Source organism: Hippichthys cyanospilos, chromosome 12 (genome assembly GCF_059441005.1).
Source record: "Hippichthys cyanospilos isolate Australia breed blue-spotted pipefish chromosome 12, RoL_Hcya_1.0, whole genome shotgun sequence".
NCBI classification, from domain to species: domain Eukaryota; kingdom Metazoa; phylum Chordata; class Actinopteri; order Syngnathiformes; family Syngnathidae; genus Hippichthys; species Hippichthys cyanospilos.
Window position 1 is genome coordinate 9,589,654 of NC_142380.1, and position 26,884 is coordinate 9,616,537.

At 39.2% G+C, this 26,884-nt stretch overlaps 1 protein-coding gene, 1 long non-coding RNA gene and 1 pseudogene across 3 annotated transcripts in view; 2 read left to right on the forward strand and 1 right to left on the reverse strand.

Annotated features, from left to right (window-relative positions):
- Nucleotides 1–14,306, forward strand: part of LOC148414772 (uncharacterized) — a 35,581-nt gene extending 21,275 nt beyond the window's left edge. For both annotated transcript variants that reach the window (XR_015867358.1, XR_015867357.1), the window contains 3 exons: nucleotides 3,592–3,766; nucleotides 4,717–4,767; nucleotides 13,432–14,306. This is a non-coding gene — a long non-coding RNA (uncharacterized LOC148414772). The remainder of the gene's footprint in view (nucleotides 1–3,591; nucleotides 3,767–4,716; nucleotides 4,768–13,431) is intronic.
- On the forward strand, nucleotides 10,161–12,986 carry LOC148414774 (G protein-coupled receptor 35-like; annotated as a pseudogene).
- Nucleotides 14,061–26,884, reverse strand: part of LOC148414775 (semaphorin-6B-like) — a 42,958-nt gene continuing 30,134 nt past the window's right edge. Inside the window, exons 15-18 of the mRNA XM_088428617.1 lie at nucleotides 26,466–26,606; nucleotides 25,856–25,933; nucleotides 24,751–24,812; nucleotides 14,061–20,547 (exon numbers count right to left, since the gene is read on the reverse strand). Coding sequence (XP_088284743.1) covers nucleotides 19,562–20,547; nucleotides 24,751–24,812; nucleotides 25,856–25,933; nucleotides 26,466–26,606 — 1,267 coding nt within the window. The 3' untranslated portion in view covers nucleotides 14,061–19,561. The remainder of the gene's footprint in view (nucleotides 20,548–24,750; nucleotides 24,813–25,855; nucleotides 25,934–26,465; nucleotides 26,607–26,884) is intronic.

A 26,884-nucleotide genomic window follows, 5' to 3' on the forward strand; every position in this document is an offset into this window, starting at 1 on the left:
TCAAAAATATTTTTAAAATAAAATTTAAATATTGTTTTCAAAGGATTGACAGGGAATGTTAGCTTGTGTATGACCGTTTGGGTTAAACCATTCTGAAATAAAACTTAAAAAAAAATTCAAATAATGTTTTCAAGTGGTTGACATGTAATTTTGATAATATGGGGTCGCTGGTTTTCTAGGAAAGTAAAACTTAATAGCCCATGGATAGGCAACCCAAAATGTTGAAACAGTCATATTAACCCCCCCCCCCCAAAAAAAAAAGCAAACAAACAAAAAAAACTGTCTTGAGGTGCAACCAACCCCAAGCCTTATAATGAAAGCAACACATCGTGTAAGTGTCTATATTAGCTCTGTTAGTCTACTATCAAAATGGCTAAGTAGACTACGACAATGAACTTCAAGTTTAAATGTTTATTTTCCCTGCAGCACATGCATACTGGAGAGTATGACGCAAGTAACTACTCTCCTGTAACATAGAGCTTTAAATTTAACTTCCATTACAATATTCATGAATTATGTTTTGTTGCATTCATGAAATTACAGAAATATAAATACTGTATAGGAATTTGATTTTTGTTGATATTTTGTATTTTGAGCTTTGGAAAAATCAGCAAAACTGAATGGCATCCTCGGACTTGAGCAATAAAACGCGATAATATCTATAACCTGTACGACAAGTGGTTTTCTTTGGTGGGTTTAATGAAGCTTCCAAGTCTTCATCACATCTGTAAAAGAAAACCTGTTGCTGCCACGGGTGAGGGAATTAAAGTGTCTTGCAACCATGACATGTCCTTTCTGTCACTTTCTTTTCTACAACAGCATTGATTGATTAAGCCTTTCATAAGGTTCAGCTTGTTTATCACCTTTTCTTGCCATCTAGCCTGCACTAAATCAGAAACACACTTGTAGAATGTAAGCAAAGCAAAGCAAGCATGTCTACAAAATACTGCTAGACCATGTACACAAAAACAAATGCCCAACAAATTTTTCATTTAATAAACTATTATGAGAAAAAATGAAATACAATAGAGATATAGAAATGACCCAACTATATATTGTGACTACCCAAGAAATATATATTAACCATATATTTAATTAATTCAACCAATGAACTCTGTGCAATTATGCAAACATTTACAATATTCCTATGTGTCATTCAAAATATATAATGATAAAAAGCATCAATTACATACTTCATAAAAACAGCCAATTTGTTATCACATAAAACTTCATAAAAACAGCCAATTTGTTATCACATATGTGCCGGTGACAGGATTGTTTTCTTACCCGTTCATTGTGACTTCAGTTTTCGAGAACTGTTCTCCTCAGCTCTTTCTTTTCATCCCATTAACTATCAAACACCTGCCATTTTTTTTTCAACTACTGAGCTGAAAGAAAAGTGCGTCATAGGCTATGATGCAAATTTCAGTTGATGGAAATGTTGAAATCCAAGAGTTATTCTACACATTTTTACAGCATTGAAAAACATTAAGAATGTTTGTTTTATGTTTTATATTCAAACAAAAAGTGCCCCCCCTCCCTCTTTTTCCTTTTTCATACATTTTAGACAAAGCTTGAGAGAGCCACCAGGGCAGCGCTAAAGAGCCACATGCAGCTCCAGAGCCACAGGTTGCCGACCCCTGCAACTGCAATAGCGTCTTGAGTACATTCCTCATTCCAGCTATTTTATACATATTAATTGTGTCAAGAAAGGAAGGTCAGATAATGTGTTCCTGCCCAAATAATTACTCACAGAATATCAATGTATTTTTAATGGAGAAGTTTCAAAGTTTACACCCAGTGACCTTGTGCATTTGGATTCTGCTTTGTTCCTGTTTTACTTCATTTTTGAATGCGTCATGATGTTTTCAATTAATGGCACACTGTAGCATTTTACACAACAGTCGTCAAGGACATATGGACGGTGCAGCCCTGCCAGTGGAACAAATAAAGATTTTTTTTTTTCTGATTGCAATCAAGCACATTGAATTCCAATGGCGTGCTATTATAAACATGTGCGTAAGACCCCTGTGGTGATTAGGAGGTGGGCAATGATGGAGGGAGCTGTGGTGGGGAGTTGTGTTGTGTGTGTGTGAATGGGGGGGAGGGGGGGGGGGTTATGATGCAATGTTCTGGCAGCAGTGTTATGAAACCGCATGAAAGCAGAGATTACACAAACTAGGTTAGTAGAGCAGCGGCAGTCATGGCTTCTTTCTCTCTCTCTCACACACACACACACGCACACACACACACACACACACACACATACTGACACATGCATGGCAACAAGCACACACATCCCGCTTTTCGTAATCCTTTTTATCCCTTCACTCCTCATCTAATTTGTTGCATTTCTTTCATTGTCAAACATGTGTGCCGATCACTGGTGCTCAAGTCCATAATGCAGTTTTTTCCGTTGAAGCGTTCGCCGTTCCCCCTTTCCTCTCGCCCCGCGCTCACACCTCCTCTAAACCCCTCTGTTCTATGTCTCCCTTGACAACAGCAGTGACACTTTGACCTAAGCGCTTATGTAACCGCTGTGCAGATTGGTTAGACAGCAGGGGAAGGAGAGAGAGCGGGAGAAGGACGAGTGAGGGTGGGGGGCTTTAGTACGGTAGACATTTTGTTGCCTGATAAGAAAGTAAGGAAGAGACAAGGAAGGGGAAAAGCTTTGAGCTGGAATAGCTTTGGGAAGCTGCCAGTAGCTGCATAACAAGATGAGGGAACGGAAGGGGGAGGATGGTGAAATCACAAACATGAATGAATTTTTAACATCAGAAGTCTTCTGACAACAAACAACTGCATACAAAAAGATAAACGATGAACATTTAATGCGATCCAAATAGGGCCTCGCAGTCGAGAGGTTCTGGGTTCAAATCCTTAATCTGGTCATTTTGAGGCATTTGCATGTTGTCCCCGTGCTTGCGTGCTTTTTGGCTTCCTCCCTTATCCTAAAGACATGCATGCTAGGTCAGTTGAATTTCTCATTGTTGTTTATAAGAGAGTGAGGAGCAATTGGTTGAGGATGTTTGCCGTCCTCATCAAAATTCAGATGATCTCACCTCACAGGCAACACAGCGAACAAGATAAGTGGGAGAAAATGAATGACTGAATGGCAAGAGCAGCAGCGTATTACGTGCACTTCTCTATGCTTAAAACATGTACATCTGCAACAGTGTCAATAAAAATTGAGCTCTGCAGGGATATTGAACCTATTTAGCCATTTTCAGCAATTTAAAAAATAGAATATACAGTACATATATTTATAGACACATAGAAAGAAACAAAGGAAACACATAAAAAAAAAACAACTCTAACAGTATAGCAATGACAATAATAATACACAAAACTTGAATTTGATCCATACAGTATAGCTCAAATCCAACTCTTGTGTAACATTACTGTTACATACTGTGAGGAAGGGACAGAATGTGGAGGAAATAAGACGGGGCAGAACGCAATCGGACAAGGGGAAATGAGAAGAAAGTTCAAGAAGTTAATCCTAATTCTAAAGGCTGCGACTTAATCCCATAGGCATGTTTCCATGAAGATTTACTTGTGAACTAAACTGTGACCTATGCATGTTGCCAGTATCCAGAGGACTTGGTCACACCCATTTGAGAGGAATGTGAGGGCACTGGGGTAAACTGTCTGGGAGGAAACCTCACATACTTGGGGACCCAGTGTGGTCCAACAGCCTCACCAGAATGTTCCAATCCCAGGATAGCGAGAGGTTCCCACCCACAACCTGGGCCCATTGTACAAGGTAGTCTTGTTATTATAATTTCAATACTATTGCGAATACAAATCAGATTCACCGGAAAAAAAAAAATTGGCACAATTGGGTGTACATTTGAGACGTTGGCCTTCAATGTATAGGGTAATCCATCACTTGATACCAACACTATCATGTCACACTATCTGGGTTTGAGATAACCCTGGAACGGGTAGCCTATGTCAACCCGTTCCTCCTGTTTTGAGGCTTTTCTCTTGCACAGTGTGGATGGGCACCCCACAGACCTAAAAATAAAATCTGTCGAAGAAGAGCCACATACTGGCACACTGCCATCAACAAAAAGTACAATTGAGGTGGTACCTCAGCGACCCAATGACTGTGGAGTCAAGCCAATCCATCAATCCTAACTGTCTGGCCTCTTCAGTCATTGAATCCGATGGGAGGGCTGTCAAGATGGTGTTTTTTTTTTTTGGGGTGTGCATAGATGGGCCAGCATTTTGCTTTAGAGCGCTCTCATTTTTTCCAGCAGGTGTATCTTGCCACAGATCAAAGCTGATGCAGCCTTGTGACTCTGCAGTTAAGTTTAATTCAAGCCTTGCTCACATCAAAGCAACCGTGTTGATGGACTGTAACTGATTGGCCGCACATGATTTTAAATGAGGGCCTCATGGCTGATATCTGTGCCTTAGTCGCATCGACTGTGTACATTCCTGTCTTGATTCTCCCACGCTGGGTTGAATTGGGTTACATTGCCTATATTGGGTTAAAGACAAAATTCATAGCTACATGTTTTGTTCTTCGCTGGTGTAGAGCTCACACTGACAAAAGCATACACATGCAATGCATTCAGGGATTGAACTATGTCATATTATGCCAAAGTCCGCCCAACCCATGTGCTGTAATCCTGATTTTTGTCATTTGCTAAATCTCCTGGTTTGCGTCTCTCTGAAGGTGAAATTCAATCCTCTCTCTGTTTACAGCCATGTTTGATTCAACTGCAGCTGTGGTCTTTGGCTTTGCTGCGTCACTAGGTCAGTGTGTCAATTCTCTCCTGTCACCTTTCACTCACCACGCCTGTTTTATCTGCTTTTTCTTTTATACCTTTTATAAGTCGCTGTAATGTACAGCTTCACACACTTACCACATTGATTCTTCTTCACAGTCGTTTATTGTTATCAGCTTCATTTGTCATACGCTGTACAGCTTCAGTGCGATAAAGCTTGTACTGTATAAATAGAAATGAAGTTCAGGTGCAGGTCAATAGGTACAGATTATCTCATTGAGCAAACACACTCCCACCCCTAAATAAGATGGATTGCTGGGACAAGAGCAAACATACAAAGTATATTTTTATACTGTCCTTGACCTGATTTTCCACTGCATGGTTTAAATTGAAAGCCCGGTTTTCACATTCCTCTGTCCAGTTTGATTTGCATCTGGTTCACACTCACTTCATTTGTCAAATGGATTTTTTTTATATGTCTTTTGATTTTGAAAGTTCAGAGTTTTGTTAATAGGGATGTTTATTATTACTTTTTTAAGACTTAGAAGTACAAGTATTCACCTTTTTAGACTTGATTAAAAAAGTATTACCTCTATTGATATATAAACTTTTGTTTAACACAAATACAAAACCTTGTGAACAACTGGTACGGTTATTAATGTAAAACTGATTGATTACCAAATTATTAGATAAATATTGTTTATAATTAAATGTTTTGGGAACTATTATTTGTCCAACTGCTAGAGTTTCAGCTACTTGACAGGAAATATACCCTTGATTTATTTTGTTATCTATAAAAGCCTTGTGTAGAGTCAGAATAAGACATTTGCAAACATTTACTTTACTATGGAAATCAATAATCAACATTGATGTTACAAACCAAAACAGATACCAAATCATTAAAGTTAATTTTCTGAAATTTCACCTAAAAAAAAAATTTGCAGGGATGAAAATTAAACTGGGCTTTTCCTAAAAGTCCGATTAAATCACTTAAGTTCATGTTCTGCACTATTATTCATATATTAATTTCACAAAGTAAGGGAAATTGAAAAATGTTTTAAAAATCTGCATCATCCATTAACTGACAATCAGATTTATCAATTCATCATATTTAATTGCAGCCCTATTGTGAATAAAATAAAAATTGTGAACCAAAACCTTCTGACACAGATAATGATTTACCTTTGTGTCAGAATTGACAAAGTATAGCACCAACTACTGCCAAGGAGGATTTACTCAAATTGTTTTTTTTTTTTTTTGTCTTATGTAACGTGGATGGTAGCCTCTATGAGTACCCGATACCTTAAAAGAGGGGTGCTCTAAGCCAGATACCAATAAGAGACTATTGGTACTTGCCCATTCCCGGTTGTTACAAACCTTACCAAATGTGAATGATTAAAAAAGTCACCGAGGATTTAAAATAGTGAAAATTCAAGCCTTTGTCTCAAATACTGAATGCATGAAAAAAAGGATGCTACTTTGTCTTGCATCTTATGTCTACATATGAATACAAGTTTGAGCTGTGAAAAAAAAGGCTACAGCAACAAGGCTCTCTAAAACAGCCACGCAGACATGACACCTTTGTCTATGCACTGGTATAGCTAAGCTAACTGCACGTCAAAGTCACACTGGCTAATTGCTGATGGGAACGAAGCCGCTTACGTTCTTATATAAGTGGGCGGTGTGACTCATGCCGGATTACAAAGTGCGTCACTAGGCCCCGATTTAGCCACACCCCAAAAATGAATCAATGAATGCTATATCTCCACAGGTGAGTACTACATTCATTCATCCATTCATTTAATTTTCAATCATACCATTTAAAAACCTCTGAATTTGATAATATGCTTATTGCTGTTCAAATTTAAGTGCACCCATGATTATGCACTCGATTTTAAATCTGGACTCGTAGCCATCATCCTCCTTTTGTTCCATGCGTTATGATTCATGCATGGTGTTGCCCACATTTACATTTTCACAATATGCCAAGACATGTCCCTACAAAACGCGGTCATTTTCATATTTGTTCCTCTGTCATTTGGTCCTTCTCGTTTTGTCCCTTTTCCACTCCCACGTGCACCTGAATAGCAGGACTATGGTTAGTGTTGACACAGTAAAGGTATAGCGCCTCTAAATGAGGTAATACATTAACTGCAAATGAGATGTTCTTGTGTGATTAGTGCGCCTACTTGCTCATAATGCACATATGTGAGGTCAAGCTGTTTTTCCTGTGTTTACACTAGCTCGGATGCAAATATATGCCATGCAAATAGCTGCGTAAAAGGAGGTTTCCACGGCAACCGGAGTGTTTTCATCCCTAGTGTGAATCAACGTGCTTTGCTATGTGAACCTGACCCAGTTACACCCCATAGTGTGTGTGATCCCCCTCCCTCCATGCACGTTAAAACTGTTGTGACTTTTGTTTATATTTTGTATCCAAGGCCATCGAGTGTAGCGAGGTGGAAACAAGAAGTCCAGTATCTTGCATGTTTCCCTCGAGGAAATGCTTTAAGCTTCCTTCATGTTTAGCCCAATGACCTACATCCTTTGACGGCTTTCTGTGCCATTCGTAGTGTTCTGGGAAAATCAAACACTCCTTATCGCATCTCTTTTATCCACCCTCATACTATCCGTGATTTTAATTTCCTTCAGGGCAAGAATTGTATGTTTGTTTAAGCCTCTGCAGTCTCACATTATCTAATCATGGAAGACTACAGACACTGGATGAGTCTTTTGAATCGATGACGCCGTCGTCATGCATGAATCACTTCCCTATATGTTTTGGTTGCATTCGAACTTGTGCTTTGTCAGGTTAATCACATTCACCACCCACAGCCTGATTCATCATTGGAGAAATTTCGCATGCATCACCCCAGATTTGGTGATCATCAACACAGAAACACTGCATTTGAGAATCAGGCATGGGTGAGATTTGATTGTCAGTTCCTGTGCTACAGCCCAGATGACTCATAGCGGCGCAGGCCTTGACAGAGACATCTAGTGTTGACACTGAGATACCACAGGAGGCCCTTATGTAATAGTTGGAGTTTGCTCTAGATCTTGCATATTGTATGATTCTCAGTCCTTTTTGATCAGAGGACTGCAGAGGCACATGACAAGTCACAAGCTTATGCGGCTGAAAACTGCAGATGAATGCGGCACATCGCGTGCTTGTTTTTTTTGGATGACAGTAGGATTTTCTGCTACAATCTACATCATTTTGCCCAATGGTTTGACTTCCAAGGAAATCTTTGGAGCTTTTTGGCCATAAGAAATCTAGCAAAGATTTTAAAGATCAAATCACAATCCATACATGACTGAAGATGACAGTTCAGGTTGAAAGCCTCGGATTGGCAAACATTATGCAATCCACCATTGGATTAAAATGATGAAACAAGTGAATGAATGTATAGCTGACTCATCTCAGTTGAATACTCAAATGGGTCTTTGTAGAGTGGACGCCTGCTGATGGTAATAAGACCGAAATAAATGGCTTGTGCGGAAAGTCTGCATTGCGTCACAATGGGAAAAGGGAGCGAAGGGGTGGTCAGGGACTCTGGGAGGGGACATATGGGTGTGTCTTCACTGACCTAGTTACAGCAATAGAACCCCCGCCCCAACACTCCCCCACCACATCCACCACCCCTGCTTGACTTGGTGACGTGTAAAGGGCACTTTCAAACAGTACAGACAGCCAGGAATGGAAGTCAGGCAGAGGCAAGACAGAGGGGGGGCAAATCGAGACGGACGGACAGACGGATGCAACACAATTAAGGTCGACTGAGACAAGCAGACAAATATATCCACATTGATATACGAGATCTGTGCAGAGATGGGAAATATCTTTGCGTAAACAGGAAGAGCCTCCAGGGGCTTTCAGCAAATTAATAACAACAGGCTGCATTCGTAATATTAAACCCCCCCACACATCCTGTGGAATATTAGATTTTTTTTCTTCATTTGGGGGGAAAATCACATCTTTGCAGCGTAAAGCAGCTTTTAATAAAATCAGAAATGCTATAAGTGCACAAATACAGGCTATGATTACTCATAAACATGATCTAATCTCATATTTCCTGTGTTTCTTAGGGCCAAGTTTAAATTTCATGGCCATTGCAGGGTAGACGAAGCAATGTCTATGGGGTTAAGTAAGCAGAATTAACGACAGACTTTACTTCACCGTATATTTTACCTCCTGGCTCCTCACTGTTTGACTAACTTTTTGACCCCTCTGCCTTCAAGTTCAACTAGAAAAAATATAGTCAGAGCAGAACTTAAAGGTCAAGTATAGTAAACTTGCTTGACACACATGCTATATCATTTTAATCATACTTGTAATTATCAGAGAGATTAGGTCAAATTTTGCACAAAAAAAAACAAACAAAACCCACCCTTTTTTTTGTCATTTTCATCAAAATAACAATTTTGATCCTCGATCAATCGGACTCAATTTGTGATTGACAAATCCTCATGGAAACATACAGTATGTGGCTGCTGTATGTGGAGAAATTTATTTTGTGGCCAATCACAAAAGCTGAATATCCGCAGCTCGTATTTCGCCAACTTAAGCCGGCCTGTGTGCAGTGTCGCTTGTCGTCCACCTTCCTTCTCGTTTTATGTTGTTTCATTGTTGTTTAGCTGTGGGTTTAATCACTAACAAGTTCCAAATAAGCACCAATAATTTTGGTAAATAAACAGTAATTAATACAATGTTTTTAATACACTTTTACGCTAATTTAATATATATCCGATTGTTTGATTAATCAATGAATTGAATAATCAATCATAAAAGTAATACCCCTACAATGCACATTAATATATGAATTACTATTAATATTCGAATTAATATTCTGTTTTTGTTCAGTTAATAAAAAAGATAGATTGATCGACTTTTAAAATAATCGTAAAATTGAAATTCATATGATCAGTATCAGAATTGGTCTTGATCGATCTCACTCATGGGTGACACTTGTAATTATAACTACGACTTCACAGTGGTACTAGAGTAAAACAATTGAGTATAAAAAGTCAAGGTTCTCTGGACAGATTGGAGTTGCATTTAAGTCAAGGGACTTCAGGCAGCTGCAAGGATTAGAAGCAAGTGGTTTCGACACCGCAAACTTTTTTTTTTTTTGAAAGGCAACCCATTTTTGCAAAACTTTCTGCTCAGTCATCTGTTTTTATCTCTTGTATACCAAACTCTTCAAGTTTTCCTGCCAAAGACCTTTCCTCAGATTTTTCTCTCGAGTCTCCAAATTTCCACCCTCCCCGTTCCTTTTGGCCTCGTTCGCTAATCAAACAATCTTTTCCTTCCTTTGTGAAACAACAAGCGTTTTCATGTCAAAAAGAAAAATCCTCTTATGGCACAAACCCGTGGCTGCCATTTTATTACCATGTGTCCTTTCTTTCAGATATCCATCTTTCACTAAACCAATTATTATGCTTTGTCACAATGTTTTGGTCTAAAGCAGCCCTTCTCAAATAGTGGGACAGACCCATCCGGAGGGCGCGGCATTATGCGCGGGGGGGGGGTTGTTATGAGTTCATAAGTTAGTCTGAAACAGAACAAAAACAAAAAAATAGATTAAAAAAAAAAAAGATATGTTTTCTTGTTCCTCCGGGGGCAAAATATAATTGAGAAGAACTGGTCTAAAGTAATGTTTCAGATGAACTACAGCCTCTCAAAAAAGTTTCCTTACATACTCTTACTTTTCTTCATTCTTGGCTTCAGGCTAAATACAGGTTTAATTCAGAGGTACAGCAATCGCTCAATTTTCTATTCCACTTGTCCTCATTTGGGTCCATCTCAAGAAGCTCTGGCTTAGGGCGACTTAGGGTGAGAGACAGGCCTGGTTGGCTGTAAACATCTTGATTGTAACGTCCTGCCTCTGTGTCATACTTGGACCATATATTGTCCCATAAATACAACAATATTTTGCTTGGCATGAAAGAGTCATCTTGTCAGCGACTGAAGCACAATGAGAAGCGACACATGCTTAAGGGAGACAAGTACATCAATTTGTGTTGACACACTGACATACATTTCCAAAGGAAAATATTCATTTTGCTTCCATCAGTTGCATTTTTTCTTTTTCCTGCAAAAAGAAAGTTACTAACCCAGTTCTCCTCACAATCTAACGCTTCAGCAACAATATGCCAGTCGGAAAATATAAGCTCGATGTAGGTTTTCGTTAAATATAATATTTATACACTTACAATAAAGATTAAAAGCTATTAACCATCAGAATTACCCAAGACAAATAATCTCCGATCACAAAGGTAAAAAGGTGTCCAAAGTCCATCTTGCTGGCCTTTTTCCGCCGCCGCCCATTTTTTAGTGGCCTGTGCTAATCTACAATATATACTACTGGTTTGTGCTGGGACTTTTCCCCACTACAACAACAGGCTCTCTAAAAGACGGCGATTAAATATCGTATACAGGAGGTGTGAGAAAGCTATGTTTCGAGACCATCAAAGAAGTCATAATTTAATGATAGTTTTTGCAGAGCTCAGCCAAGATCTCCAGCAGATGCACTAGGATTGTAACAAAAGCTTATTTGAATTGCAAAATCATACAGTACTTAGAGACAGGCATGGCAGATGTCACTAAAAAGGCACATGAGATAGGAAGGTGGGGTTGTGGTCTGCACTTAATAATCAATGCATGCCTTCCTTCTTGTCAACATTCAAGTAGCAGTCAGTAGTAGTAGTCATTCAGTAGTCAGAAAATTAATTGCTCGAAGTACAGTTATCTGGAAAAAAACCTACAGTACTTACACAATTTAACTTTGTTCACTGCCATTGATGCCTATAGATATCAAAGACCTATTTTTACTAGGCGAGCAACAAATAATTTAACAATCCACTGTGATTGACATCTATATGAGTCAGAAATCTATCTTAACTGGGCTAGTAGTGAATGTGTTAACCAAGTTTTTGTACTTTGCTAGTTTCCACCACTGTCAACATTTTAATCATACAATTTCACCTGACTAAGTTTCATGTTACCTCCACTTCCTTTAGCATTTTTTCCCTCTGTTTTACACACAGGCATAAGCAGCATGGCTGATGCTGACTGTAAAGTGAACAGCTTTCTTGATTTGGTTTACAGCCATGTGTTTATCCTTGGCTTTCTTGTCAATTCTGCAGCCCTGCGTGCTTTCATCATCCGACAGGAAGCCTGGACAAACATTTACATGTTTAACCTGGTTATAGCTGACTGCCCTGATCATCCGCATTCCCTTTTACGTCTATCATTTGTTCTTTGCCTGGATAAGACTTTGTTGTGCACTTTTCTTATTTACATCCACTTCATCAACATGTATCATAGCATCCAGACCACTTCGGCCATCAGTGTCCATCGCTACTTTGCCGCAAGGTTCCCATTGCGGGTGAGGTCATGGAGAAAGAAAAAGGAGGCGGCTTTTGCTGTGTGCTTATTCATTTGGCTATCTTTGCTGATCATGGCTGCTGTATTCCGAGAGCAAAATTATCCTCATAAACTGTGGACATGCTTTGAAAGATGTAAAGATCAACCCTTTCGTTTCAATTTGTGGTAATTCTGATATTTCTCGGCTACCTCGCCCCTCTTTCGATTGCAGCGTTCTGTTCAAGTCAGATTATCCGTATTGTGATAAAGACAGATGGCCAGGCATTACTGCTGCAAAGAAACATTGTTGGCATGGTAACAGCAAACACGATTGTGTTCATTGTCTGCTACACACCAATCCATGTTGGCCTTCTTTTAAATTAGTCCTACCATCCACAAATTGGAAGTCACTTTACCTCCCTGCACATGAATATTTCCGTGTGTCTGTTTGGATTTCTCCACAAATTGCTGCTTCGACTCGATCGGCTATTATTTTTTATTGAAAAAGTCGTATCTATCAATTGGTGAATAAAGAAGAGTTGAGATGACACTTGTTTAACAGTTAACTTGCTGAGTTGCCCCAAATAGTACACTTAAAAGCAGTTGGGTTAAAAATAGCTAAAATATGAGTCAACAAAGCACCGAGCCAAAGTTTGGGTCAATTTGATCAAACCGTCTGGTGGTTTTGCACAAAATAAAATAAACTGAGTGTGCCTTTAATAGTTCCTGGTGAGAATTTATTGTAATCAAAATGTGGTGTCTCTTTTTTTATTTTATTTTTTCTAATATTTGGTGACACTAGACTAGAGCAACCTCAACCTTTTTTTCAGTGATGTTCCCCCTGTGAAATATGTTTTTAGCGAGTAGCTACCCCTTAATCAATGCAAAGCATTTTTTGGGGGGGAGGGGGGGGGGGCGGATAAAATATGCCATCGCTTTATGATTTATTAAACTTTAGACCCGTTCAAACTTCATTTGTATTAGTCCACAGAAAATAAGGTAACGAGAGGTGGCATGTGACAAGTTGGGTCAAACCATGGGGGAGAATCTGGCTTTTACTGGGTACTGAACATAAAATTTGTTTCATGAACTTGTATTTTCCTGAAACAATTAATTCATCCAATAATTATTTTTAAAGGATTTTTGCATTCTTGTTTGTTTGTTTTATTTAAAATCCCCCTGAAGCTCCCTCAAGCACCCCAAGGGGTACTAGTACCACCAATTGAGAACCGTTGCCCAAGAGTATAATGAAATGTATGAAAGCTAACAGTGTTAATGACAAAATTTGCTGATTTGATTTCTTGTCGTCTGTCTACTTTGCAGAACGCGAGCAGCAGTTTAAAAGTTGGCATCAGTTTGGTGGGTGTGTTTCCCATAATGAGGACCACAAGTGTTAGTAGTAATAGTTCCTAGCCTTTGTGTATAATAACAATGGATTTGATGGAATTGCCGTGGCATAACTGTGGTTGTAATTTAAAATGCTTCAAGATTTTTTTTTTTCCATTTAGGAATTGCAGTCATTTTACTTCTAAATCTCACTAAACAGTTCCATGATTAAACGTTTTTATTTGACCCACTCTCTCTTGGACTTGTTGTACAGCATCTACACATAATTGCATCCCATCACAAAAGCTTTTCCTCTCTTCCCTTTTAACTATGTGCGATCGATGCATCAAACCCCTCGGGAGATCCTGTCTGACTTTTCTGCAGTAAGACTTAATATGCTGAGACAGCATCTAGCCCCCTCTTGTGACGGAAAAAGTAATTGCAGACCGACAGAACTACTGAATGCTGCCCCTTACCTCGTGCTCATCCACCCATTTAGACAAGATAAAAATGCTGATTACTATCAAAACATTAGTTTTAAAATGTCAATATGTTCCAATATAATACAGGGATGGCATTCAAATACGCACGCGTAGCTGCAAATTCAACACGAAATGCAACATAAAAGCAGTTAATGTCATGATATATTTACACTTAATAGCGGTACTCCAAAGATTGATGGTTATTATCACAGAAGTATTTGAACAACTGCAAAACCTCAGAAGGCAGGCAAATGGCTCACTTCTGGCTGAGATCAGGCCCGCGTCTCTACTCCTAACAGGAAAGGGCTGAAGTCAGCCTTCAGCCAAAGTCAGTTAAATACTTTACATACATCTTATTCACAGCATTGGCAGAGAAGAAAAGAAATCAAGTCAAATCCTCACACTTCAAATCCTCCCTGTTTTGGGAAAGAACTCTCTGACCCCCCCAAACCAAGGTGATGATTTACATTATTTACAAGTTTTACAGTTCTGGAAATGCAAAACAAACAAACAAACAAACAAAAAAAAAAAAAAACGTCATTGTGCTTTTCTGTTACTGCACAGCATACTGCTATTTAAAAAAAATACAAAAAAAAACCATTTTCCCCCCTTGCTGGGACACTGACAAATATGTTCAAAATCCTTCAGTATGACAGCTGATTGGAAAACAGATTGACAATCACGAAAAAGACACCAAAAGAGATATGCCATAGTTCCTTAAAGTCTTTCAGTCCATTTACAGTTCTAATCCACAGTTCATAACATGAATATAATCATAAAACGGGTTGACAAATATCTGTATACATATTTACAATACAATACAGTTATTGTATGACCTTTAAACACCGCTGCTTGCATCAGTGCAGATGCACATCAACAGTACAAGCCCACATGTAACAGAAAAAACATTCAGCATGTAAGGTCAAAGGCATATTCTCACATAGCATACTGCAATAAATACAATTTTAGTCAGTGGCGGGTTCACTGCTGACTAAAATGGTCATCATGGCACTTTAACACAAGTTTTTTTTGTTCTGTTTTTGCATTTGTAAACAGGCATCAGTAAAATACTCTTAACAAGAGGATTTTGGCACAGATGAAATGAGAAGACACGAATGTGTTGGTGATACTGCAGTAGTGATGGACAGATTGGCCGGTATTGCGCATTTTGGAGCGTATTGGCATTTGCCGTTTTCGAAAACCAAATTATAAAAGCAGGCTCTTAATGGAAATTAAATGAAGTTAAATTTTGGGCTGATTTTAGTTAAAAGTTTTGTGTCAATAGCTTCAGTTTGACCTCAAACAAATATCAGATTTAAGTCAATGTGGTGCTGAGAAGGAAGTGTGTATATGATTTATGAACAAAAAAATGCATCCGCATGTGTTTTTGGTTTCACTGGTTGCTTTAATGCAACCAGTGAATAATAACCAGCTTATAATAGCTCGAGAAAAATATTTGTGAAGACAACATGCATGCATCCATACTTGCCAACAGGGGGCAAAATCGGGTAACAGTGGATCTGTGTTGCCACTCATACCCATTCAATACTTGTCGTTTTCTTGGTCAGTCTGACAATTTGAAGTCACACACAATTTTCTACAGTCAATAATGATGAATTGAAGGACCTTATGTCAGTACACAGAAAAAAAATTGGACGTTCATCTACTTATAAAATAGATTGCAACTAATTGCATTGAATTATCAAATGGTTAGAAACAGCATATTGTATTTTTGCATTGTCTTAAAGAATATGTTTCTTCTAACTCCAGTACTTGATGATTTGATGCAATTGGTTGTAATACATTTTCTAAGATTTACTTTTTTTTTTTTTTTTTGATGATGGAAAATTGCACGACTGACTTAGATTTGTAAGACTCTGACCAAGGAAATGTCGTGCATTGAATGGCAAACAGCACGAGCAAGGACTTGCTATCAATGGGAGCAGGTCACATCTACGTTCCCTTCTGGCAAGTGTGGCTATGCACATGTTGTCTCGATAAATAGGTTCCCTCAGATTTGATAAGCTTGCTTTTATATAACCTGCAGAGCCAAAAACACATTTGGGTGCAATTTTTCTACACAAACTTTGGTTTTGGTTATATATTGGTAATAAAACATTCAGCCAATAATTGTCTTATCGTGGTTTAAAACATTGTTAAAGAAAGAAGTATAATAAATAAACACTAAACTGTCAATAAAAGATCTCACCAAAGGATTCAAGAGTATATTTTGTTTACAACAAAATCACCCACCTCCGGTTCCTAAACCTTCTGAAAAACTGGATTCAGAATCCTGCTCAAAATCAAAACAATGGAAAAATGTGATCACCGGCTCATCATCCCACTTTAGTAAATTTCCTCCAGACAACTCAGAATGTGGCTCAATACTGTTTATGTCTGGGCATGTTCCTGATGAGATGACAAATGATTTCCTCTGGGATTTCTCAACCAGATTTATGTAAGATCCACAACTTGAGCAACTTTTGTGAGCTGCCGCTACTGCCTCATGCTACTGTTAGCGATGAAAAAAAAACAAAAAACACCTGTTGTTTGTGCCATTTGCACAGCGGTAACTAAAATTGATTCCCAAACATGATTTCTTCCCATCAGGATAGCTCGATAAGTGTGTTGGACAGGAGTGATACTGAGATGATTATGTGTTCCATTTATTTATTTGTGCAGTGTTTTCTATCAAGGGCCTCTTAAAGAAGGGTCCAGTAAAATAAATCAAAACCTTCCATTTCAATGCAAACTGACAATTGCAGCTTTGGTGTACTTAACGCAGAGGCGGGTGAGTATTTTTCATTTTACATTCATAACAATAAGGACTTTTGTTTGCATTCAAGCACCAACTGAAGTTTACTATGTACAGGTACATATAAACCATGTTATTGGTGAACAACCTAAATTTCACCAAAGTAAAACATTCTCATACAGCTTTTGCTTATCCCGTCTTCATATTTTTGTTCAGCATCCGTCTCAATGCTGTGCTGATATAAATGCTGACTCTTTCATGGGACTCGACACATTGATGGTGTAGAATTTATGGCCCCATTTGCCTGCTGGGGGCATTTCCATTACCCCTTTTGGCATTGGAGTTTCCATCACTGCCTCTGTAACTGTCACTTTGTTCTGCATCACGTCTGGGAGACCTTGACCCTCTGCGGGCTTTCCAGGGAAATTCTGACCCATTAGAGCTCGTCTGCGCTCGATAATGTGGCACCAATGAATATGTGATGTGCGGAAAAAGACATTTCCAATTTCATCAATTACACGTTTATCCTAGTCTGGTGTTCTGCTCAGTTCCAGTGTTTTGGTGCAAACCTTTCCAGACATCCTTGTGGAATTATTGGCCATTAAATAGTACATGGAGCGAAGGGGATGAAAAGCGCAATAGGCGACTGAGATGCCGACAACATCATTACACAGAGCATGCAGCTGGCAGGAATAGTGCTGACATTTCAGTCCTGCTCTCCTCTCTCCAAAGAGTTATGATCCTGCATCGCTATGAGACGGCGCGGCCTACTGAAGGCATTCAACACGCATGCCGGGCTGCCCGTATACATTGAACACTAAATAATCGCAGTCACGACTTAAAATGCGGCAAAAGAGAAAGCGGATGCGGCTTCTCCTTTGGCTTCCTGTTTATAGTCAACGACGAGTTCGGTTTTTGACTTCTGATGAGTCACCCACAGCTTAACATGTACATTGTAAAATGCCCAGTTGGCACTATACCAACAGGAGGAGAATAATGGATGCGGACGTACCGATTAGATACGGGCTTGATAATCGATACGATGAGCTACATCTGACGTAACTCCTTCGCGCAGCATTTTTCTGCTCAATACAACACGGACGATAACGCAGGAGTTCAGAACATCCAGAAAGAACTTATTCTCTTCCTTGGAAAAACAAATATGCTGAAGCATAACATGAACAAAAGAATTGGGACCATTACTGCAAGACAAGAAAATAAAAAGAAAATGTGTTGAATAAAATTGTAAACATATCCCAAAAGTCTGCTATTTTTATTTTGTAGCGTTGCAGTGGGCTGCACTTCTTTTAGTATTTTTGTCCAATCACTTTTCAGCCTTGTTGTGTTACCATGTCAATTTAACCTGCCCAGGGGCTTCAGAATAAATGGGACTGACTTTTATGACAGTTTTTTTTTTTTAACCAAATACATTTTAGAATTCGTGTCAGAGCAAAACTTGCTATGCCAACAATCATTCATTTGAAAATTAGCATCTCTCTGCTAAAGATGGTAAGTCCTTTATTTAATGGTTTTTTTTTTTAATGTTATGAGATAAATATTGACTGTTCTAGCACTACTGCATACAGTCATATTGGGATTTTGTGTCTTATTGATAGTTTTGGAAGTGCAATGATTTATCAATTAAACGGCAACTAATCGATTACCAAATTAATCTAAAAATATTGAACAGGTAATTTTCTCAAGATTTTTTTCATCAATGAAAGTAGACAGCTTTTACTTAGTCAAAATAAAATATTTGCAAACATGCTTTTTTTTGGAAAACAATGATTAAAATTTTTGTTAATTTTCTTATGTAACGGACCAAACTAGCAACCAAACCATAAACAAAACAGATGTTTTAAAAATCCAATTCATCTGTTAGTCAAAAAAAAAAAAAAACAAGAAATTCATCGATTATTAAAGTAAATACCAAGAAGCTGTATCAAGTATCATTACTTGGTCTTATTTTCAAGTTATCAGTACTCATGATGGCAGTCAATACTATTGGCTACTCTTTGGAGCAGTTTTACGATTACAACTAGAAATTACTAATTAGAGCAATCGAAATTTGCTATTAATTTCATAACATTTTGAGAAATATACTATATTGGAATAATTAGGTTTTTCTTTAAATATATGTTTTTTGAGGGGCGTATAGGGGATTTGTGCATCAAAAGTATTAGTGGTATCGATAGTTGGTTTCGGTATCGGTAACTACTCAACAATTGAGTACTCATATTGGGATACGGTCAGAAAAAAAATTCTGACTGAACATCCCTGGTTTAAACCTCTGTTAGTCGCAGCCTCTGGTAGTTTCTATAAGTGTCAAATTATACCAAATGCACAACCCAGCTGATTTGTACACTGCAGCACAGTCAAAGCCTCACACAAAACTGTTCCTCTAAAGTTAGAAAAAAAAAAAAGAGTCCAAAATATGTTGGGTACAATAAAGAGTTAAAACTCATAATGTTGTCTGTCCCAAGACTTTTGTCCATGTTGTTTAGCTGCGAGGCAGATAGCATCCCGCTATTTGTTCGTGTGCTTCAATGCATGCGCGCGCCTCGAAGTGCCTTTCTTTCTTTCGTGTGCCCTCTGCCTGCAGACTCAGAGAGTGTTTGGCAGGCGAGGCAGCTCTGCAATGCAGACACAGCAACAACCTCCGTCCACCTGACCAATTAGTGCGAGCCAGCAAAAGATTGGCAGGCGCCGTAGCCAGTCGTAACGAGAGCCTCGCCATTGGGGTAGCGGAGGATGTGGGAGAGGGGGTTGCCTGAGACAGAGGGCTTGGATGACAATGAACAAAAAAGATCCAGAGATGATGGGGAGGGGGTTGAGGCTCAAGACAAGTCCGTGGAAAGGTGCCCAGGAAGGCCCGTTATTTCCTCAGGAGTCACTGGCCAGCCTGAGTCCTGTCATTGCAGTTCTTCTTAATCATCAGCTGGCTGAGGTCCACCAGCTCTCCAAGCTCCCCTCGCTCCAAAGCCCCCCTGATGAGGGCCCTCGTGAGAGCGGGGGTGTGCTGTTGGGACATGTACGTCTGACCGCTGGGGGCGGCCATCGAGGGAGGGGGCAAGGGGACGGGCACCATGGCGTGGCTGCTGAGGATGTAGCCCTCCGGGGCCGGCCAGCGCAAAGGCAGGGGCTCGGCGCACTCGGCCGGCGCGCTGGGCGCCGAGACCACCCTCCGACGCTCGGGCGAGTCCTGAGGCGTCATGGGGTACACGTATTCCCCCGCGGACTTCCTCAAGGGGGCTTTGGGCGTCCCCTTCCCTCCTTTCTCCTGCCTGCTCAAGCAGACGTAGTGCTGACGGGGGGTGTCACTCCCCCGGCTCTCGCCGCCGTGCCGGCTGCCTCCCCCCTGCTGGAACAGTCTGCTGGTCAGATAGACTGAGGGGGGCATTCGACAGGGGGAGCCCAACCCGACGGAGCCTCCCCCCAAGTAGGTCTGGCTGGTGTCCCATCCTCCGGAGTTGGAGTCAGACAGACGCAGCCCTCTTCGCTTCTGCTGGGGCGTGTGCTCCGGGGTGGGGAGGAAACCGGGGTCGAGCTCCCCGGATTTGACCCAGCCGTTGGGCATGACAAAGAGGGTCTCCCCGCCCTGAGTGCAGGTGCGCTCTCCGCCCCCTTGCCGCGTCACGCTGAGCACAGAGCCTCCCATTCCGCCGGCGTTACTTAATAGGCCTCTTTCACGCCGTTGGATGGACGACTGAGTGGTGTTGCCGTGGCGACGGTTGCTGGGCTTGTGGGCCATGATCCAGCAGACGGCGAGGCCTGAGAGCGCCGCTCCGATGGTGAACGCAGACACTGCGGAAGCCACCAGGAGATTGAGAGATACCAGACTCTCGGGTTCAATGAGAAGACTCTGCTGCAGAATACCTAAAGACAGAGAACATTTCCTTAGGATAACAAATATGGCATCATGTTTCCTAACCTTCCTATCGAGCCAAAGGACAGAGCCAGATTGTACATAAAAAAAATGCAAACGCCCCCAAAAATATATTGACCAAGATATTTGGGTCTCCAACTGTTGCTTGGTCAATGTTTGCTTTTGCAATTTAGGAGCCAAAATTTCAGTTCTGAGTAAACTTCAGATACAGCGAACCCCCAGATACTCACTATTTAGTACTGTATAAAAAATATTTTTTGGAGTGAGTTTTCCCACACATTATACCATATTATAATGTATATATTTGGTTAAAATAAATGGTTCAGGAAACTAAAAAAAAACATTTTGAAGCTCCGTTGTATTATCTTTTTTTTTGTTTCGGCAGCCAACCCTGATTTTCCACGCAAAACGCTTATTGAATATTTATCTTTGTTTCTTCAAAATTGGCATAGGGATGACATTAAAAATATACATTTTTGAAAATCTAAAAACACGGAGAATTAAAATGGATAGAACGAATGATGGATACTAAAAAAATAAATAAATAAATAAATAACTGGCCTAACTGTGTGAAGTTTGCATGTTCTACCCATGCCTGTGGCGGCGTTTTGCGAGTACTCGGGTTTCCTCACACATTTTTAAAAAAATCATGCATGGTAGGTATATCGGACACGCTAAATTGTCCTCAGGTGTGTTATGAGTGTGATTGGTTGTTTGTCTTTGTGTGCCCTGCGATTGGCTGGCAACCAGTTCAGGGTGTACCCCACCCACTGCAGTCAGCTGGGTAAGGAACCAGCATTCCTTGAGGATAATCATCTAAAAATAGATGGATTGATTTTATTTATTTAACAATAAAAACACTGTATTCACACACTAGCTGCTGCTCGCTACAAATTACTCAACACAGTGTGGCTAACGGTTAGCTGCACTCTCATTGGCTGACTCCTATGTCCCTCAAAATGCCAGACCCTTCTTTTAAAGTTAAATACATTCACTCAGAGATAAGAACAGACAACTTTAATCCCAAATGGAAACAAATAAAATAATTGTATCTCACATGCACTCAAAAAAAAACAAAATAGGACACCTTGCGATAAACTAGTTTACTGTATGTTGAAGTCAATGATGGTGCCACTCGCCTCACTTCTGCGTAAAGAGTTGTTTATCCATGTGCCCAGTGATTGACAGTCATATAATTTAGGGCCTAATCCACCTTTAGACTAAAGAAAGCTGGGATAGGCCCTAGCTTCCCATATGGGATAGGATAAGCCTTAAAAAAACAGTTTAGATGGATGAGAATACCAAGCATTTTTCTTCTCATTTTGTTGCCACCAAACTTTAATTCACCAAAGGAAATCAATTGCTCTACTCTGACTCCCGTTAGTTTTCATTGTAGAACTATTAGGTGAGATGATGTATATTTCATAATAACTTCTCTCCAGTGCGGCCTTGGGACTCTGCGGGCTCCAAAAGAGTCAGCCTGCACTTGTCATCAAGTACTTAGACAAATGTAGCACACAGACGCCTATTTTTCTCCTCTCAATTCCTCATTCTTTCCATTGTGTAGTTTAGTCAGAGACTCTCTCCATACAACAACGCATGACTTCAGTGTTTCCACCCGGCTCTAATCGCTCCCATCTGCACCGAGTCACTATGCTATCAGTTTCACAGAGGTTTTCAGATTGAAATAAAATGAATACGCTGAAAGCTTGACAGAAGCTCCTTTAAACCTTTAAGTTCTGACCTAATGACATTGCACATGGCCAAAAAAGGAGTGGAAAAAGCGTAATCCTCTGTAGAAAAGGCGTTCTAGTTTCCACTGAGTGAATTCCAGAGCAAAGCTGGATGATAGTGTCTCTTTCACTGGCCCCGCTGCTGTTACAGTGACATCTGAGTCCCTTAACAGAAGTAAAAGCAGTCTTCTATTTTAAATTCAATCCCTCTCCCAGATTCAGAAAAGAAAGAGCAAAGGTTTGCATGCTGACAGGCTTTGCATTGATGTTTCTTCCTGTGCAGTCTTGTGCCGGCAGACATCTCTTTTACATTCTCCCTAATTAAACTGTCACACTGGGACACTTTTGACCCAAAGCAAGTCAGACTGAACTAAAAAACAAACAAACAAACAAAACAATCCCAGCTGTACACACCAATCAGCTCTGACAAAGACATCACAAACATCAACAACTGGTGGCAAGGTTGAATGGATCTGTCTGTATAATACATGACATTACATTGTGCATGTAATGTTTTGAATTATAAAAACAAGTCATGAATAGCTTCTGTTACATCCAGTGAATAGATAGATAGATAGATAGATAGATAGATAGATAGATAGATAGATAGATAGATAGATAGATAGATAGATAGATAGATAGATAGATAGATAGATAGATAGATAGATAGATAGATAGATAGATAGATAGATAGATAGATAGATAGATAGATAGATAGATAGATAGATAGATAGATAGATAGATAGATAGATAGATAGATAAGCGTTGAGATGATGCAATGAGTGGTTGAGCCACTAGGAGGAGACTTCCATTTGTCAGCAACATGAGGCCAGAGACAAATATTTAAAGACACGCCTTTGGCGTGGGCCCGTTGCTGATACGTCAGTGCGTTGGCCATAATGAATGTGGCAAATGTGCCCTGAAAACTAATGCAAGTCAATTGACTGAATATTGTAAAGTGACTTCTTGCTTTACAAAGTAATGATAATCACTCAGTTAAAGTATATCAGAATAAATACACTTTTTAATAATATTAAATAGTGGTATTATCAGAGCAATGTCTATTAAAATGTGTTTCTTTCATTTTATGCCATTTTTACTATGTGTGAAATATGTGGTTAAATGATCCAAAATCATTTTTAGATGTGCATAAAGTAAGTTATGTGATTAGGAATTTTGCAAAAAATGATTTTTATCTTGTTTATTTTCATATTTCATGATCATATTTACCATTTAACATGTATCCTACGATGTATCACCCCCTTCAAGAAATCCTCTGCTGTTGAGGTTACTACTTATTTCACTTAATAATTTGAATACATCCATCCATTAGTCTGAAGCCTAAACCAGCTGCCTTCGGGCAGTAGACAAGCTACACAATGAATTGGTTGCTAGCAAATCTCAAGGCTCACAGAGACAATCAACCATTCACACTCAATAACACACATAAGGGCAATTTGGAGTGTCCAATATACTTACCATGGAAAATCTGGGTAGAGATCAGAGTATGTCAACTAGATAAATGATTACATTAAAATATAACATCGTCCATCCTGTTGAACACAAACTTGTTCTTAGGCGGGGTGTTCTCGAGTTGAGTTTGGCAATAAGCTTTACTATGACTTGATCCATTAGTGTCTTTGTTGCTATTTTTTGTTGCATTAGTGTCTATGTGGGCGGTGGTTGCAATTGCAACTGGGTGCTTTGGATTTATGTGGTAGCCTAAACTTGAGCTGCTTCTGTGGTAAGCAAACCCTTTTTTACAAGGAAGCATCTTACTCTACTTATAGCAGGAACCTATCAAGTTATGCAAAAGACAATGACAGCCAAACCTTTGTTTACCAACCCCCAACAACCCAAGCACAAAAAGACCAGTGAATAAATACAGAAAGCAAAATTAGATAATAAGAAGTAGATAATCGTTTTTCAAAAAATAAGGCTTTAACTTTGACTGTAATTAATTGATGACCATTAATCTGTTAATCTCAATTCTAATATAGTTAACAATAACAAAATATTTAAATCTTAAATCAAACAAAACATATAAACAAAATCAAGTGCTTTAAAACAACAAAAAACAGCTAGAACTCAATTTTGCATTTCTAAAACTAACTTGCTGAATTGTTTACGTCAAAATAAGTTAGCTTTGAAGAAATGGTTTGAAATTTAGTGACGTCGAAAAGCTTGACAAGGATCAAAGCTTTCTTAGCCTTTTTAATTTCTCACCAATCAAATACTTTCCTCATGACAATTCAATTAAATAGGTAAGACTTCTTTGTCTGGTGCGTTTTTACATTACTGGATTTTAAAATGTGGAATGTCATGCATCAACAAAGCCTGAAAATTCTATTCACAAAATGTTACAATGGCCAAATAAAATCAAAAGCCATTGTTCAGCCTTAATAGAAAATGGTTGTTACACAGCAAGTACAAGCTACCTGTAATGTTGCTGCCACCTACCATCACAGTCTCCTAAATGGGAAGTGGTGTTTCCATATTCTACATCTTGTTGAAAAGGAAGCCTGCAATCATAGAGAAATCCAACATGAATGCATACTGGACTGGAAAAGGAATCCTCTTTACTTCCCAAGAGGGATACCAAAATCCTGTGCAATTAGTCACATTAGCCTGGCTAACAGAATGCAACAACGGACATGATATGATGCATTGGATGTGCAACATCTGTACATCTAAACTGGGATATTTGGGGAGGATAATCAATGAAACAGCATTGCCCACATATCGACAGGTCACTCGCTGTAATAGGATATGATGCTGATGCTAGTATTGATTTTGTCCTCAGCGCCCTGCCCAGAAGGAGGTCAGATGTGACGGTCATCTAAGCATGTGATGACAGAAGAGTTTTCAGAACAAAATCAATTGTGCATATTTTTTTTTTTTTTTGCAACAAGATAGCAGCTGAATAATATTTGAATGAATAGTGAGGCAAAGACAAGCAAAGTTTGCAAATGATGCCATAAAATTATTCAGTATATTTAAAATCCTGCTTGTATTTAAATATTCATTAACTTAAAAAAAACACTTCCTTGTTATAACTTCCTTTATACTAAGAAGCACAATATGTGGTAACAACAAAAGTTAATTTTAATCAAAATTCATGTTTTTGTTGAGCAGCGGGAGCGTTAGATTTATGCACTCATAAATATTTTAATCCAAATTTATGTTTTTGTTGTGCTGTGGGAACACTTCATTAAGGCGTTTCACAAGTAGATAAATTTACTCTTCACATAATTCTTTATTTCTCTCTTTTTCTTCTTAAACGGGATGGATTTTACACTTCCAAATTTTCTCGGCTAAACTTCTCAGTGAGTTTCATTATACCTTTTAACCTTTTGCAAGCTTATTAATGAAGACGGTGTAAATTGAGGAGGTTAAATTGTGCTCTCATGTTTCATCAATGTATGATTGCAGTCCTGATTGTATTTGTAAAAAAATACAACAAAAGGTTCCTTTTCCTGTAAAACTGAGAATCGTTGATATAACAATGAATAACAGGCCTGCATGTCAAACTATGTTTTTATGCATTTATGCGTGAGACCCTCACCTGGTTCCTGGTCTAAGGAAGGCGCATGTGCTGCCTCTGGTCCAGCCACAGTATGGATCCCTGGAGGCAAGGCAACTCCTGTGTGCCAACACATAATCAAAAATGTAACAAATGTGATCCCATTCTGTTTACTCCCCGTGGAAAGCGATGGAATATAGACCGAAACACAAGAGCTGCAAACACGGCTATAAAAGGGAACGATGTAGCGGTTAATCTGCTTGGCTATACGCTTCTCAAATGTCAAATATGACCCAATTGATTTAAAGGTCAGACTAGACACTTGTGATTTATTTGTGGTGTTTGTTATGCAAGAAGTTGAGCAATCATTGTGTTAATAGTTTGCCTTTATTTATACATTGCCACCAAATGTGTTTCTAATGTGGGAATTGGGTGCCCAGTATGTGATGTGATGAACTCCACTCTGCTCAATTCACAACAAAGCAGCAGTTTGGCATACCGATAATAAACACACCGTTAAAGTTATACCCCTGACAAACAAATAATATGTGCACAATGTCTAATTGTGTTAATTGTGGCCAGTTATCTCCTTCCGATTTTAAATAGCTTTAAGGAAAAAAACATTAAAAAAAGACCAACTCGAGCTGCTTACCTCATGCAGCGGGAGTACAGGTGGCAACGGGATGTGGGCACACGGACCAGGCAGGACGGGAAGGCCAGCAGCAGGGTGTGGCTGGTGCGGTCGAATGTCAAAGACAAGAGCTGGCGAGCCTGAGGGGAGTCCTCACCACATCTACGAAGAAATGAGAGACAAGAGATTAAATATCTCCAGCTGGGTCACATGCTAAGTTACTAAGCAAATTATGTGCATTTACACTGAAAATACAAATACTTCCGTCATTGGTTACTTTAGTACTTGGTAACCTAAGATTATTTATTACTTTAGTGCATAATTTAAGTACTCTTGGACTCTTAAAAAAAACATTGAAATATGTCTTTGGTATTGAATGAGTTAATTCAACCCCTGAAGTGCCTTTATGTACTCCCACTAATACACATACACACATTTGA